We start from the raw sequence: 15,936 nt of genomic DNA, 5'->3' as shown, positions 1-15,936 counted from the left end.
CAACAGTATTTCTACATTGCAGTATTGATACTTCTACTTAAGTAAAACATCATGTCAGTACTTTTCCCACCATAAGATATGTTATTTATATGTGATCAGGGACCCCCAAGTTCCCCCAAAAATAACTGAAATATTTTGCCCCAAAAATAATATGTTAGAGGGTTAATTACGGTAACTCAGCAAAAGACTCAAAGCAGAGACAGACACTCCGGACGGAATAACTACCGAGCAAAGAGGCATAAATAATCAATTTAGGACATTATATGAGGACCTGAACGCCACAGAAAACTGTGACGGCGCGCAGATGGCTCATTTCTCCGATAGTCTTGAGATGCAGACCTTAAGGCCCACAAGATAAGACAGATCTTGATAGCGGTATCTCAGCAGCAGAAATTGAATTTAATTGGCAATTAAAAAGATGAAGAGTGGTTAAGCTCCAGGGCCGGACAGCCTCCCGATTGAGTTCTTTAAAAAGAAATCTCGGGCAAACTAATCCCCCTTCTAGGGATGTGTATGCAGAGGCAGTGGAGCGTGAGTCACTCCCAGCCTACTTTGAGTCAGGCCACGATTTCAGTTCCATCTCAAAGAGGGAAAAGACCTGTGAGCTAGATGTTAACCAAGGTTCCATCTAGATAGAAGGCTGGGTTGGGTTATTCATGCGGTGATACACCCAGGCAACTTATGCGGGGTGTCCAGTGTTCTCTGTTCTCTTCAACCTCCTCCACCTGCAGCAGAAGTACTGCTCTCCATTGATTGGTTTGGTTTTGGACCGACTTTAGTCGCTCTTCTTTGCTACACTCCAGGTCTCGATCCGTACCAATAGGTTGAATGCTTTCTATTTGCCTTCATTGTAGAGGCAATAGGCAATACAGACAAGGCTGTCGGCGTAGCACTCTCCTATTTGACATGTAACCATTTGCAGTTGCTTAAAGGACGACTTCACCCGTTTTCAACCCATCTTCAAATATACAGTATCCTCATATACTGTATATCCTCAGTAAAGCTCATAGTCTGCTGCGTTAGGGATATTTCGTGCTAATCAGTCTAAAAGCGCCAAATCAAGTTGGGCTCCCATCGACTTTCTATACAGGAAGAAAATACCCAGAAAAAAATCTGCTTTAAGTAGGATGTGAGGGGTCTAACTAGGGGTTTGTCATGATGATGAATCCATTGCACGCATTAGTTCAGCACAAAAAAAAACATTCCTTGTGCTAAAAATGCCCCAGAAAACGCCCACAAAAGTGATGACTCATCACTTTTCATCACTAAACCATAGTTTTCTGGGGCCATTTATAGCCCAAGGAATGTTTTTGTGCAAAACAAATGCTTACAATGGATTCAGCATCATGACAAACCCCTAGTTAAACCCCTCACATCCTACTTAAAGCAGATATTTTTCTGGGTATTTTCCTCCTGTATAGAAAGTCATGGGAGCCCAACTTGATTTGGCCGCTGTGGCGACCCCTAGCTAAATCGTTAGAGCATGACGCCCTGACTATTATTATAAGGTACCATTTTGTCTACTTGGTCTGTGTCTCAGAGGAGGTGGTGTGGACAATTCAGAAACCCGCCTACATCATCGGTGGGGGAATAGAATAGAAACCACAGGCTTTCTATTCCTGGAAAGTTAACATGCTAAAATAGAAGCCATTGTTTGAAATGACCAAACGTGAACTGTCCTACGAGACACAGACCGAGTAGACAAAATGTGTACCATATTATTATGAGCATTACTGAGGACCAATTATATGAAGACAGGCTGAAAATGGGTGAAGGGGTCCTTTAAGGAGTATTGATTTTGATGAGCACCGACAGTGGGCCTCAAACTCACTCCGTCCTTTCATTTCCAACTCTGGTAAGATATATCAGGATATAAAATCAACATGATTCAAAAATAACTTCGAGCCAGATTCCATAGCCTTTTCATCTTCATTGGCTCGACACCATGTTTAATTAAAGGAGATCAGCTACCGAACTGAACCCATTTCATAACGTCTGGTAGTCATATTTTGACTAATTTGACTTAGACTTTCCTGCTACAGACACTATGATGAAATTATAATACAATCTTTGAAAAATTATGTATATTAACTTATTTTAATTGTATCATTGCATACAAGTAGAAGTCATGAGTTAAAAATGTACTTGAGTAAAAGTACAAAAGTATTGGCAAGTAGAAAGTACTCATTATGCAGAATGTTTCAATATTTCAAGTTTTCAAATATATAAAAGTATTTTCAAAATAGCAGCTCAGATCTACAAGCTCACAATGCGTCGCAAATGGCCAACATTTATATAGGGCTGAAGTGGTTAATGTATGTTTTGTAATGATAATCAAAATCTACAAAGTAACTAAAGTTTTCAAATAATTGTAGTGGAGTAAAAGTACAATATTTGCCTCTGAGATGTGGTGGAGTAGGAGTACAAAGTACTGTACTGTATATTTATTGTAACTCCAGTAAAGTAGAAGTACCTCAACACTACACTACTAGTTACAGTACTTTAAGAGGTGGTGCCATAGTTTTGTACTTTTTCTGGTTTTCATGTGTCTATGAGGTTGACAGTACTTCATTAGACCCCCTGGTGTGGTTGTTATGAGCAATTATGTATTCCCTTAGTATTTGGGGTTTCTTCCTGGAGGCTGACACCTTGTGGGTCAAAAGTACCGATACAAAAACACTGAGTTAATGACATCATAAACTCATCCCCTCCCCTTTTACCATTCACCCAACACTGTGGGTGTGGCTAACTTCAGCTGAGTCACCACCCACCATGACAACCAGGCATACTTAATGAACTGGTGGGTGTGGCCACCTAAAAACCTAAACCTTTTAACTCTTTCTGTACACTTTTTTGGAAAAAATCTTCCTCCTAGTATAATCATAATACCTGATAATCATGTTTTAGGGGGGAAAGAATCGTGGCACTGCATCTTTAAGTAAATGTACTTGGTCACTTTACACACCAGTGGTTCTCAAAGTGGATTCTAGGGTCTCTGTGGGTTCCTTTAAGGGGGGGCTAAATTGACCCATACAAGTCTGTAACTCCGACAGTGTACAAATGGAACCAAATGAACCCGACAGGGTTCATTTGGTTCCATTTGTACACTGTCAGAGTTAAGGGGAGACCTAGAAATTTGAAAGTTTGAGAACTACTGCTTTACACCACTGGTACAGTACTTTACCTGGTGAGGGAGATGTTGCGTCGCGGCACCTCCTTCAGGTCGTTGACGGAGGCGGTCTTGCCAGCGAAGCAGTAGTTGGGGTTGTAGTCGGTCATGATGGTGGAGGCGCGCAGCTTGCTCAGCTTGCAGTCCGGGCTCTGCAGCTCCAGCTGGATGGACTGGAGCTCCGTGTGCTTACGCCTGTACACTGCAGCGGTCACATCATGAAGGCTTCATTACAGTACATACTGTACACTGCAGCGGTCACATCATGAAGGCTTCATTACAGTACATACTGTACACTGCAGCGGTCAGCGGTGGAAGGAAGTACTCAGATGTTTTTACTTTGGTAAAAGTATACTGCAATGTAGAAATAGGCTACTCTGTTAGGTAGGAATTCAAAATGTACTTGAGTAAATTAACAACATTAAAAGTACTGGTTATGCAGAATGTGCCGTCTAAAATCTGTAAACGTATTTTGAAAATAGAAGATCTACAAACTATCAATGCGTCGCATCGCCTTGTGACCTTGTAGATCTGCTATTTTCAGCATGCAACCAAGTGCTATTTTTGAAACTCTTTTGAAGTGAAACTTTAAGTGTTTTATGAAGTGGGTTTTATGAATTCATGGGTTGCATTTGCTCTGAAAAGATCTACACGGTCAGTTCTACAAGGTCGCAACGCGTCGCAGCGCGACGCATTGTGACCTTGTAGATCTGCTATTGTCAGCATGCAACCAAGTGCTATTTTTGAAACTCTTTTGAAGTGTTTTATGAAGTGGCTTTTATGAATTCATGGGTTGCATTTGTAGACCTAAACGGCCATGTTGAGGACCAACACAAGTGTTTCAATGTGTCTGATTGGCATAGAACTAATGTTCCACGACAATCAGAACACCTTTGTAGGGCTGGTGTAGGACTACAAATGCAACCCATGAATACTGAACCAATGATAAGTATTAACAAGAGCTTGTAATTTAATCATAACTACACTGGCTCCATTGGAACAACACTGGTGTGTGTCCCCCCACTCCCCCGAAATAAGGTTTCTATCCGACAGTGACAATATACTGTATACTGTAGCAACACCCAGAATGAATTGCCTTCATACATTATGCAGGAGAAAACACATTATACAAGGTAGACTACAATATGCATGCACTGTCTTTTATCTCTCTCTCTCCCCCCCTCACTCACACACACACAGGCAAATAAAAAGCTTTCGTATTCAAGAAATGACAAATGTAATAATTTCATACTTTCAAAGAAATGTAAAAAGATTGTAGATCAGCTATTTCTGCTATTTTTGGAAAATGTCTGAAAATGTATGAAAGATTTTTCGCTTGGAAACGATACTGCAAACTAATTGCGATTATATTATAATAAGCGATTATGTGATAGCTGTGACAGGTCACAGGTCTATCACTCTCTCCCACTCTCTCCATACATCATTACATACAGGGACGTGCTGGGCCCCTGATTCAGCCCGGGAACAAGAGTTGGAGAGGCCCTCATTTTTTTTAATATATATATATATTTCGTCGTTGTCGGGTGTCCAAAACCGTTTTCTTTTTTTTGTATATATCATTTTAAAAATGATTTAAACTAGTGAAAACAGCCGATCTACAAGCACACAACGCCTCGCGGGGTGCGAGGCGTTGTGTGCTTGCAGATCTGCTGTTTTCACTACTTTTGTGCGACGGCCTTGTATGATGAAGCAGGGCTTTGCTTTGCGAAAAAATGTATACATTTGAAACTTGGAGATACGAGGTTTCTGCCCGACAGTGACGATTTACTTTGTTGGCCGCACAGCCCCCAAAATGGAACGAAGGCCGACATTTTATTTATTTATTTTTTCTAATGGCCGGCCTGGACCGGCCGGGAATGAACCGGCCGTTCGGGAGTTGTCCCGCTTTTCCCAATGGCCACCACGTCCCTGCACTCTCTCCATACATCATTACATACATGTGCTACTGCGAGTGGCTGTCTTGAGCTGTAAACACATTACTTGCTAATCTGTTTACGTACTAACTTTGTGTGTGTGTGTGTGTGTGTGTGTGTGTGTGCGCATCATGCTTGCACGCACACACATACTTGTGCGTGCGTATAGGTACATGCACGAGCGTATAGGTACGTGCATGTGAGCAGGAGATATTATTTACCACATGCACGGGGCCTAATGTATGAGCGCTGTCGCGTGGAGCTTAAGCAGCCATCCGTCATTGGTGTGTTCCATTCATCATTACTGCCACTCTCCCTCGCACCCCCGCGTGTGTGTGTGTCTACGTACAGGTAATATTACTAAACTTGAAGCGAATGTCCCCGCAAGTAAAGCAGGATTTGACAGACAGACATTGTGCGGAGTGTTTTAGAATTAGGCTTACAATTAGGAAAAGATTCAGGCTATGGTTAGGATTAAGACATTTAGAGCTACCGGAAAAAAGCAGATCTACAAGCTCACAGCGGGTTGTGCGTTGTGAGCTTGTAGTCCTGAAATGTTGACGTCCTCGCAAGTATAGCAGTACAAACGTGTGTGTGTGTGTGTGTGTGTGTATAGGAGCTGATGGCTCTATGAGTGGATGTGTCCGGAGGTGATAGACTCAAAGCGGAGAATCAGATGGATGTCTGTTGTCTGCGCTCTCGCTTCTCTGTCTGTCTGTCTCTCTGTCTCTCCCTCTCCGTCTCTCTGTTTCTCTCTCTCCCTCACTCTCTCTCTCACTCTCTCTTGATTCTCTCTCTTGTCTCTCTTTACTCTTTACGGAGGCCATCTGAGAGGCGCGCCAAGTAACTGAGTGGGATGAGTGCGGAGCGAGGTGTGAGTGTGTGTTTGCATGTGTGTGTGTGTGTGTTATTGTATTACTGTACTTACAGTACTGTATGGCCAAACGTTCCCACAAGTTGGCTCTATGCCCAGCAGCCATATTGGAAAGAAATGGGCCTCTTCCTAACTTACTTCACACTCACTCAGGTTTTACAAATTATACCAACTAAGGTAACTTGTGTTCCATTCTGGTCAAACAGAGTCAGGGTGCAGTGCTGTGCATGTTGGCTCACTGGAAACACTCTGCTAGTACCAGTGGGTCTCAAAGTGTGGTCCAGGAACCCTCATGGATTCTTGACAGGGTTCCAAAAGGCCCCTTACGGGTGTGTAACTTTGAGAGTGTACAAATGGAACCAAATGGGCCGTAAGGGGCCATTTGGTTCCATTTGTACACTCTCAGAGTTCTGGGGGTACTTGAAATTAAACAGTTTGAGAACCACTACACTAAATGGAACAGAACCTTCATTAGAATCACTGGTGACACCTGTGAAACAAGTAAGGAAGCGACCCCAATTTCTTTCCAATATGGCTGCTGTGCATAGAGCAGGGGTCTTCAACGTTTTCAAGCCAAAGACCTCTTAGTTGAGACAGAGCAGGGACCTCCACAACCTTTTTCTTAGATTCCTATAGTTTCATAAACTTGACAGCACAATCATCATTGTATTTTTCATGTCCATTTGTGTTTTCAGATATTTAACCACTTGAACAGTCAACAATTAATAAACTTGACCTTTTACTCTGTACTTAGTCTGCTCTTTTCCCCCTCTACACCAAACCTCTTTGCCGAAAATAGCCGATCTACAAGCTTGTAGATCTGCTATTTTTGGCTACAGTTCTCAGAATATGGACAGGGTTCAAGTGGTTAATATAAAAAAGGAGGAAAAAAAGTTTCTATCACAAAAAGATTTGGAGGACCCCCCTAGGGGTCCCGGACCCCCTGTTGAAGACCCCTGGCATGGAGCCAGTTGTAGTTGTAAAACGTGTCCTCACAAGTATCGTAATACACACTCTTACGCAGTGTGTGGGTGTGCATGTGTGTAGGAGTGCGACTAAACGCCTGCTATATGCAAATGAGCAGAAGAATGAAAATGCTACTGTATATGGGAGTAACAAACTATGCAGCAGCGTGGGTGTCTGTTCTGTAACATCCTGAGTGTTCCACTTATCTTCCTGCATGTTGTTCCAAAAATGTGTTTTGCTAAAATTGAGCTGCTGGTGGTGCTATATGGCCAATGTGAACAGGGTGGCATTTGTTCCTTGACCTATTGGGAATGTGCGTGCAAAATTGAACGGAAATCGCAAGCTGCGATTATGATTTGAGGCATTTTGTTCAAAGCGGACCAATCCTGCAAACTTTGGAAGCCAATGTAAGCCACTTAGGATGGAATATGAAATATCGGACAGATCAGTCTTGATCACATGACTATAGAGATACTGTGTACTTATTTGTGTGATTTTTGGAACAAATCTGAAGTAGTAATATCAAAAAATGTGTTTTCCACAAGTGGGCCTCCTGGTGGCGCTATAAAACGATCTGAAAAAGTGGCTCAAGGGTAGAGTGGCTGCTTGGTAACCAGAGGGTTTCCAGTTCGATCCCAGGCTCCCTCACTGTCGAAGTGTCCTTGAGCAAGACACTGAACCCCTAATTGCTCCGGATGAGCAGGTTAGTGCCTTGGTTTCCTCCGCCATCAGTGTTTGAATGGGTGAATGTAATGCACAATCATTGTAAAGCACCTTGGATAAAGGTGCTACTGTACATAAATGCACCATTTCGTCGTTGTCGGGTGGAAACCTCGTATCTCCAAGTTTCAAATTTGTACGTTCTTTTGCAAAGTAATGCCCTGCTTCATCATACAAGGCTGTCGCACAAAAGTAGTGAAAACAGCCGATCTACAAGCACACAACGCCTCGCGGTGCGAGGCGTTGTGTGCCTGTAGATCGGCTGTTTTCACTAGTTTAAATCATTTTTAAAATGATCAATGCAAAACGAACGGTTTTGGACATATAAGGTTTTCACCCGACAACGACGATTTAACCGTTGCATTCTTACTCCGAGGGGAACAGTAGCCAGAAGTATAAGAGATTTGGGGTAAAGGGAAAAAAGAAACGAGTACAGACAGAGCCAAAGGTCAAATTTACTACTGAGGAGGTTTTAAGTGGTTAAATGTCTGAAAGTCCACACTGTCCCCTGCTCTGCGACTCCCGGTCTAATGCGAGTGTCTAAGCATGCGTGTGGGGTGTGTGTGCATCTTCCTTCCTGTCACGTACTGATCATGACTCCGGACACGGCCAGCAGCAGAGCAGCGATGAGGGCCGACGTCCCCACGGACAGACCCAGGGCCAGGTGGGACAGGGACGGCTGCTGGGGCACCGCTGGAAGAGACAGGGAGAGGACACAACCAGAGTCACCTTTCACAGCAATGTGTTTCTGATTCAGTTTCAGTCGTCTTTTGCATTACAATTCATTGTATTTAGTCATATAGTCATCCGAAATGTTCTAGTTTTAGTCTTTCAGTCGACTAAATATCATAAAGACTTTAGTCGACTAAATCTACAGTCGATTCAGTCTAATAAAATGTTATTTTGGCGGGCCGTGATGGCGTCGCAATGCCTGATTTACACTTGAATGCGCTTCGAAAATAGACAATCTACAAGCTCACAGCGATTTGTGCCACGCGAGCTTGTAGATAGATCGGCTATTTTCGGAGCGTGGTATCCTCATACAACCAAGCACAAGATGACTTGTCTTTTAGTTCTACTGAATCTCTTCTCCCTAAACCTGCCTAACATTTTAGTCTAGTTTTTATTTGTTGACGTCATACTGTAGTTTGTTTGTTTTTATTTGGTTTTCGTCAGTGAAAAACAGGCAGTCGACGTACAGTAGTCAACGGAATGAACACTGGACAGGACAGACAACACACGGTCACCACATGCCTGTCCCCAGGGGCGTCACACCAAATTCTGGGCCCTGGGTACAAGGATTCACTGCGGGCCCCCCATGAATGTTAACTATTGAAAAATAGCAGATACACAAGCTCACAGCGCGGCACCAAGTGCCGCACTGCGAGCTTGTAGATCTGCTATTTTTGGAAAAAAATGTGAAATTGTCCGCAAGTACCTATGTTTCCATGTCTGTGGTGCTCAAACATTTTCATGTCAAGGACCCCCAATATGATATGTATTTGGCCACGGACACCCATCTCAAAATATTTAGTTCCAGGGACCACCCAGAAGCAGAATTTGAGTTACAAATGTTCGCTTAAAAATATATTTTCAAAGATTTGCACACATTTTTACGACTTTTCAAAAATAGCAGATTCACAAGCTCGCAGCGCGGCACTCGGTGCCGCGCTGTGAGCTTGTATATCTGCTATTTCTCAATAGCTAAAGTTACTAGGGCCCCTCCACCTTGGTCCCTAGTAACTCAGTCCCACTCCCCCCCCCCCCCTTGTGACGCCCCTGCTGTCCCCGTCCCGCCGTCCCTGCAGACACGTATCAACAGTCACCTCCGCGGACGCACACGTTTCCCCCCTGAGACATCATTAATTAGGTGGGCTATGGTGATGACAGCACGCAGCTTGGAGGCTTTGCACGGGGGGGGTGGTGGCGGGCGGCGTGTGTCAATTCACCCCTTTTTAAGTGACGACGGGGAGATCTCATTTAGCTGGTTTTAATAGGATAAACATTACACACACGCTGGGGCAGAGAGAGAGAGAGAGAGAGAGAGAGAGAGAGAGAGAGAGAGAGAGAGAGAGAGAGAGAGAGAGAGAGAGACCAGAGAGATATAGAAACAAGGAGACACAGATATACACAGAGAGAGAGAGACATGCATGCACATATCGTCATTGTCGGGTGGAAACCGTGTATGTCCAAAACCGTTCGTTTTCACCATTTAAAAAAAATGAACTAAACTAGTGAAAACAGCCGATCTACAAGCACACAACGCCTCGCACCGCGAGGCGTTGTGTGCTTGTAGATCTGCTGTTTTCACTACTTTTGTATGACGGCCTTGTCTGATGAAGCAGGGCTTTACTTCGCGGAAAAACGTACACATTTGAAACTCGGAGATACAAGGCTTCTGCCCGACAGTGACGATATATACTCACAAGCACGCACGCACACACGCGCACACACACACACACACACACACACACACACACACACACACACACACACACACACACACACACACACACACACACACACACACACACACACACACACACACACACACACACACACACACACACACACACATTTATTTGGACTTCTCTGTGTGGTAGAAGTAGATTATTTATTCCAGAGCCTTGTGTGAAGGCTGCAGATTCAAGCTGTGCTTTCTGGAGAAGCTTTCAAGTGGGTCAACAAGTTGGAATTTTTTTTTAATAAACAAATACTACATATCGAGCCGTTCATGTTGGGATATATATGGGCCAAACTTTCAATATGGCGCATCCCTAGTTTTGGCGATACGTCTTTATATGGCTTTTTCAGAAAGGATAATATTTGAAAATATGGGTTATTGATCGGTTTTATCGTTATCGGACAGATATGTCACATCGGTGAATTCTTTTGTACGTTAACCTCCCCAGCCAATCTACAAGCACACAACATGTCCTGCTGCAACGCCTGGTGAGCTTGTAGATCTGCTATTTTCTGTGGTGGTTTGGTGTATAGAGGGAAAAAAAGAGCAGACCAAATGACAGACCCAAAATGTTTACTAATTGAGGGTTTGAGTGATTAAATATCTTGAAAATACACATTAACATGAATCCATCTCATTAATAGAAGAGATCATGAGTAAACAAACAACAATGCTGATGACAGCGCTATCAAACAAGTCTATGAACCTATTCAATCTATGAAAAAGTTTAATCTGCAATAATTATTGAGTGATTAAAATGCCACTATAAAAGAACACTTCCTCACGTAGAGATTGGACACGTTAATAGAGCTCCTCCTTGGCTTCATTAATTTGGTACATTAATAATGTATTAACTGTTCATTAAGTTGCAATCTAATACAGGTACAATTACATTCAACTCAATTAACTTGTTTTGTTTTGATTAATTTCAGAGCTGGGAGTGTGTGTGTATGTGTGTGGGTTTGTGTCTAACAGAGAGAGAGAGAGAGAGAGAGAGAGAGAGAGAGAGAGAGAGAGAGACAGAGAGAGAGAGACAGAGAGAGAGAGAGAGAGAGAGTGAGCTAGAGACACTGATTGTCTCTGAGTGTGTGTGTGTGTGTGCGCAATAGTTAGTGCTAGAGACAGTGATTGTGTGTGCACATGCGCGCGCGTGTGTGTGTGTGTGTGTGTGTGCGCGTGTGTTGATCAGTACAGGTGTCTTTGTACAGTATACAGTACGTTATGGTAAAAATTAAAAAATTAAAAGCGTGCAGCTGTGCGTGCGTGTGCATGCGTGCTGCGTGCATGTATGAAAGCCTGAGGGACTTGTGGAAGTACAGTACGTGTGGCAGAATGCCCAAGCCTGTTGTATAAGTGTGCATTGTGTCAGGATGCCGAGGCTATAATGTATAATGTATGTAGTATGTATGTATAATGTTTAACTACTTGTGACCTATATGATTCTTTGATGAATATTGAAAAAAAAAATATATAGATCTACAATCTCACAACGCACTGTGAGCTTGTAGATCCGCTATTTTCACTAGTTTGGGTCCCTGCAAATGTCTAATTTCTCATTTTTGGGTCTTGAGCTAAAAAGGTTTGGGAACCACTGCTCTAATGCAGTGCTTCTCAACCTGTGGGTTAGGACCCCCAGGGGGTCCCCAAACTATTTTGAGGGGTCCCCAGATGATTAACTTAATGAGCAACATTGTCTTCTCATAAGTGTATAGAGGCTATATGCACATTTCTAAAGTGACAATTTAAGGACTTTTTAATACCTCTTAATACCAAATTAAACATTGGCCAAATTGTAAAATATTAGAAGCAGAAATTGTGAAAATAGACGATCTACATAGATCGGTTATTTTCACAACAGAACCGTGTTATACAAAATGTAATGCCTCAACTCTTAGTGCTCGTCAGGGTGGGGGGTCCCCAGTTAAAATATGATTATTTTGGGGGTCGCGGCCTGAAAAGGTTGAGACTACTGCTCTAATGCAGTGTTTCTCAAACTTTTTTCTGCATGGGCACACTTTTCATGTCCCAAGAATCCATGGGCACACCATAATACGGGGGTGTAAATATCGTCACTGTCGGGAAGAAACCTTGTATCTCCAAATTTCATATTTGTACGTTTCTTCGCAAAGTAAAGCCCCTGCTTCATCACGCAAGGCTGTCGCACAACAGTAGTGAAAACAGCAGATCTACAAGCACACAACGCCTCGCAATGCGAGGCGTTGTGTGCTTGTAGATCGGCTGTTTTCACTAGTTTAAGTCATTTTAAAAAATGATAAATACAATACTGGCTTTCAAGCAGTTTCAAGGGGCACACTTGACCCTTCTCAGGGGCACACCAAAGGTCCCCAGGCACAGTGGTTGAGAAACACTGCTCTAATGCAGGGGTTCCCAAACTTTTTAGTCTCAGGGCACCCCATAAATATATATTTTTTAATCCAAGGCACCCCTACATTATAATTTTCACTCCCAGCACTCCCATATATAAAATGTACTAAACTAGTGAAAACAGCAGATCTACAAGCACACAACGCCTCGCATCGCGAGGCGTTGTGTGCTTGTAGATCGGCTGATCACTAGTTTTGTGCAACAGTCTTGTATGATGAAGCAGGGCTTTGCTTTACCAAAAGACGTACACATTTGAAACTTGGAGATACAAGGTTTCTGCCCGACAGTGACGATATTTTAGTGATTATGTTGCGAGGAAAACGTTGAGACAATAGGCATTTTGGTTAGAACTGACTGAAACTAAGTTTGTACTTCAAGTTTAAAATGATACTAAATATTTTTTCAAGTGTCCAAATAAATTCCAAATATTATCAAATTATCTCGTGGCACCCCTGGACTGCCGTCGCGGCACCCCAGGGTGCACCGTCACCCACTGTGAAAACCCCTGCTCTAATGGACTGTCCAGGTGGTGTGTTGTACTACCTGTGGCGTTGATGCAGGACACCTGGTCCGGGGCCAGGAACAGGTCCTCGTCGCAGTAGCAGACGGTGCCGTCCTGGGCCTCGTGGCACTCGCCCGACTCACAGTGGCTGCAGTTCTGCACGGGGCTGATGATCACCTCCCCATCGCCCTCCATGGCTGTTTACAATTCAATTCAATGAGCTTTATTGGCATGAGAAAACATACGTTTACATTGCAAAAGCAGAAGTGTACACGATACAATACAATCAATACAAAATATGTACGAGTGGAGGCTCTCTACTAGAGGCTTTTCTGTTTTCACTTGACATGAAATATCTTCGCTGAAGGTGGCTGATGAAGCCATGATGCATAAGCACACCCACTGGACATGATGCTAGTACAGTATGTCACAGGGACAACCCTTGATGCTGAGTGCCAAGCAGGGAGGCACTGGGTCCCATTTTTATTGTCTTTGGTTAGCCATTGCCGTTGTGGCTCACTTGCCAGTGAGGAACCCCCACCGGGAGGATGTAGCGTCTCTGTCCTATACTCCTCCCGCTCCCTACTGACAGGCACCCCTCCCAGCCGTATAGGAGTACAAAGATCTCCCTCCCCTCTAGACTTCCCTCCCCCGAACACGGTTAGTCATAGACGTTCAGCCAAACATCCGCATTGCTGTGGATTCAAACCCCTGGACGGTGGAAAGGTACTTTACTCCCGTCCTAGGGCTGATAACTTTTATGAACAGTGGTGTGTTGTAGGTATTTCAGAGGGGTATGATCATCTTCCCCTGCACGACATGTCATGGAGATTCGCTAGCACGTTTTCAATGGATGAAATGGTTAGCAGAGGGCTGCGTTTTTCTTTTTTTCAAAAACATTCTGCACAACATACTACGTATATAGGCCTAGTGTAACACATGTGTGCTGATAAACTAATGCCTGGGCATTCATAGTTAATAACAACCCTCGATAACCAAGTTCAGGCACGTCTGTATCTACCTTTGCCCACTGCTGATACGCGGTTCCATAACCTCGCGTAACAATGAGTGCCCCCATGATAATCCATACTACTGGTAGTGTACTATTCTATCTTGTTATTCGTACATAGAATACACTGTCAGACCCTTTACAGTACCTTTTAGAGGGTCCATGAATGTATCTCCTTCGGGACTGAAGAAGGACGAGCCGTCGTCCCCGTCATGCTTAGGGTTGTTGTCCTCTGAGGTGTTGCCACCTAGAGGCCGGGAGGGTAATCACAATGCTTATTGACATGATTGACACAAGTTAGGGGGAGACCTTCAAATGTCAAACTTTGAGAACCACTGCTGTAGTCCAGCGCTTCTGGATCAGGGCCCACTTACATCTTTTAAGCATCTGACCACTTAAGTGGTCAGATGCTTGCGCTGCATGCATTTTCAGAGCATGTTTATTCAAGTGATCAATCAATTGATTGTTGCTCCGTCTTGGATCAATGGAACAAACAAAGTATAGCCTCCATTCTAAGTTCGGTATCGCAATGAAAGCTCACTTTTTCAAGGCTTTAAAGAAAATAATGCCACAATGTTGTTTTTTACATCAGTAAAATCATAGTGTTTTCTATTGCCATTTATTTGTGTGCACACTTGCAACATCCTCACAGCTCACAGGTGCGTGGTAGGGCATTCACGAATAGTGATTTTTAGTATTCGATCTCAAAGTATTTAGAATAGTCGAATATTCGACAGGACTGGCCAAACTGTCAAATATTAAGTAAGCAAGAGGCGAACATTGTGAAAATAGCAGATCTACATGCTCACAACGCCTCGCGTTGCGAGGCGTTGTGAGCATGTAGATCTGCTATTTTCACAATATTTATCTGCGGAACCGAGTCACATTAAATGTAATACCTACAATTCCAAGTGCTTGTCAGGGTGGGGGTCCCCAGTTCAAATATGTTTATTTTGGGGGTCACAGCCTAAAAAGGTTTGAGAACCCCTGGTATAGAGCATTAACAAATTCATCCACCAGGGGCATTGACAACTCATTCTTATGACTTCCTATCTAGCCAAGCTTTATAAACTATATAAACAATAAAAAAATAGAAATAAGCGAATATTCGACTTCGGTGAACAACGTCGAATAGTGACTTTGATATTTGAATATTCGAATATTTGGTGAATGCCCTAGTCACTAGTGCATGGGGAGTTGCTGCTGTATAGTCATATCGGGGCAGTCCATTTGAATGGCATCTCATTCCAAAGCTTTTGTAAACAAGTTCCAGAATGTGATGTGAACCGTTGGGACGAGAGCAGACTGTTGCACCAACCTCTGTATCCTCCTCCGCCTCCTCCCGACATGCAGCCTCCCCCGCCGCCCCCGAAGCCCCCGCGGGTCTGCCAGAACTTCTGACACGCCTGGCCTCCTTGGCCCCCCAGCACCAGGGGTCTCCCGCCCTGGCTGGCAGGGGCAACGTCACTCCAGCCTCCACCTCCACCTGTCAGCCACACAAGACACCCGTTTTCATGTGTTGTGAAGTGATGCGTTGTTGAGGTGTTGTGTGTGAGCGCATGTGTGATGTGTTTGTGTGCGAGAGACCAATGTTGTTTTTGACAGCAAGTTTTGATTTAGTTTTAGTCATAGTCTTTTGAATAAAATGTCATTTCGTTTTAGTCATAATTTAGTCACCTGAAAAGTTTTAGTTTTAGTCTATTTTTTGTCGACTAAATATCATAAGATTTTAGGCGACTAAATCTACAGTTGATTTAGTCAACTGAAATGCATTTTGGCAGGCCTTGATGGCATCGTAATGACTGATCTTACACTTGGTTGTGTGCTGAAAATAGCAGATCTACAAGCTCACAACGCGTCGCAGAACACCTGAGAGCAACCAAACATAAAATGACTTTCTTCTCCACTAGTCC

The 15,936-nt window shown here is 43.5% G+C and overlaps 1 protein-coding gene across 1 annotated transcript in view; it reads right to left on the bottom strand.

Annotated features, from left to right (window-relative positions):
* The window catches only part of alk (ALK receptor tyrosine kinase), a gene marked incomplete at both ends in the record, with an annotated part of 854,498 nt that overhangs the window by 30,277 nt on the left and 808,285 nt on the right, over positions 1–15,936 (bottom strand). The window contains 5 exons of the mRNA XM_080751036.1: positions 3,185–3,371; positions 8,252–8,356; positions 13,056–13,211; positions 14,172–14,270; positions 15,342–15,509. Coding sequence (XP_080607162.1) covers positions 3,185–3,371; positions 8,252–8,356; positions 13,056–13,211; positions 14,172–14,270; positions 15,342–15,509 — 715 coding nt within the window. The remainder of the gene's footprint in view (positions 1–3,184; positions 3,372–8,251; positions 8,357–13,055; positions 13,212–14,171; positions 14,271–15,341; positions 15,510–15,936) is intronic.

Source organism: Nannobrachium achirus (assembly GCF_963921795.1).
Source record: "Nannobrachium achirus genome assembly, chromosome: 20".
In the NCBI taxonomy this organism is placed as follows: domain Eukaryota; kingdom Metazoa; phylum Chordata; class Actinopteri; order Myctophiformes; family Myctophidae; genus Nannobrachium; species Nannobrachium achirus.
Note: the sequence above shows the minus strand (reverse complement) of the source record. Positions and strands in the feature narration are given on the sequence as shown.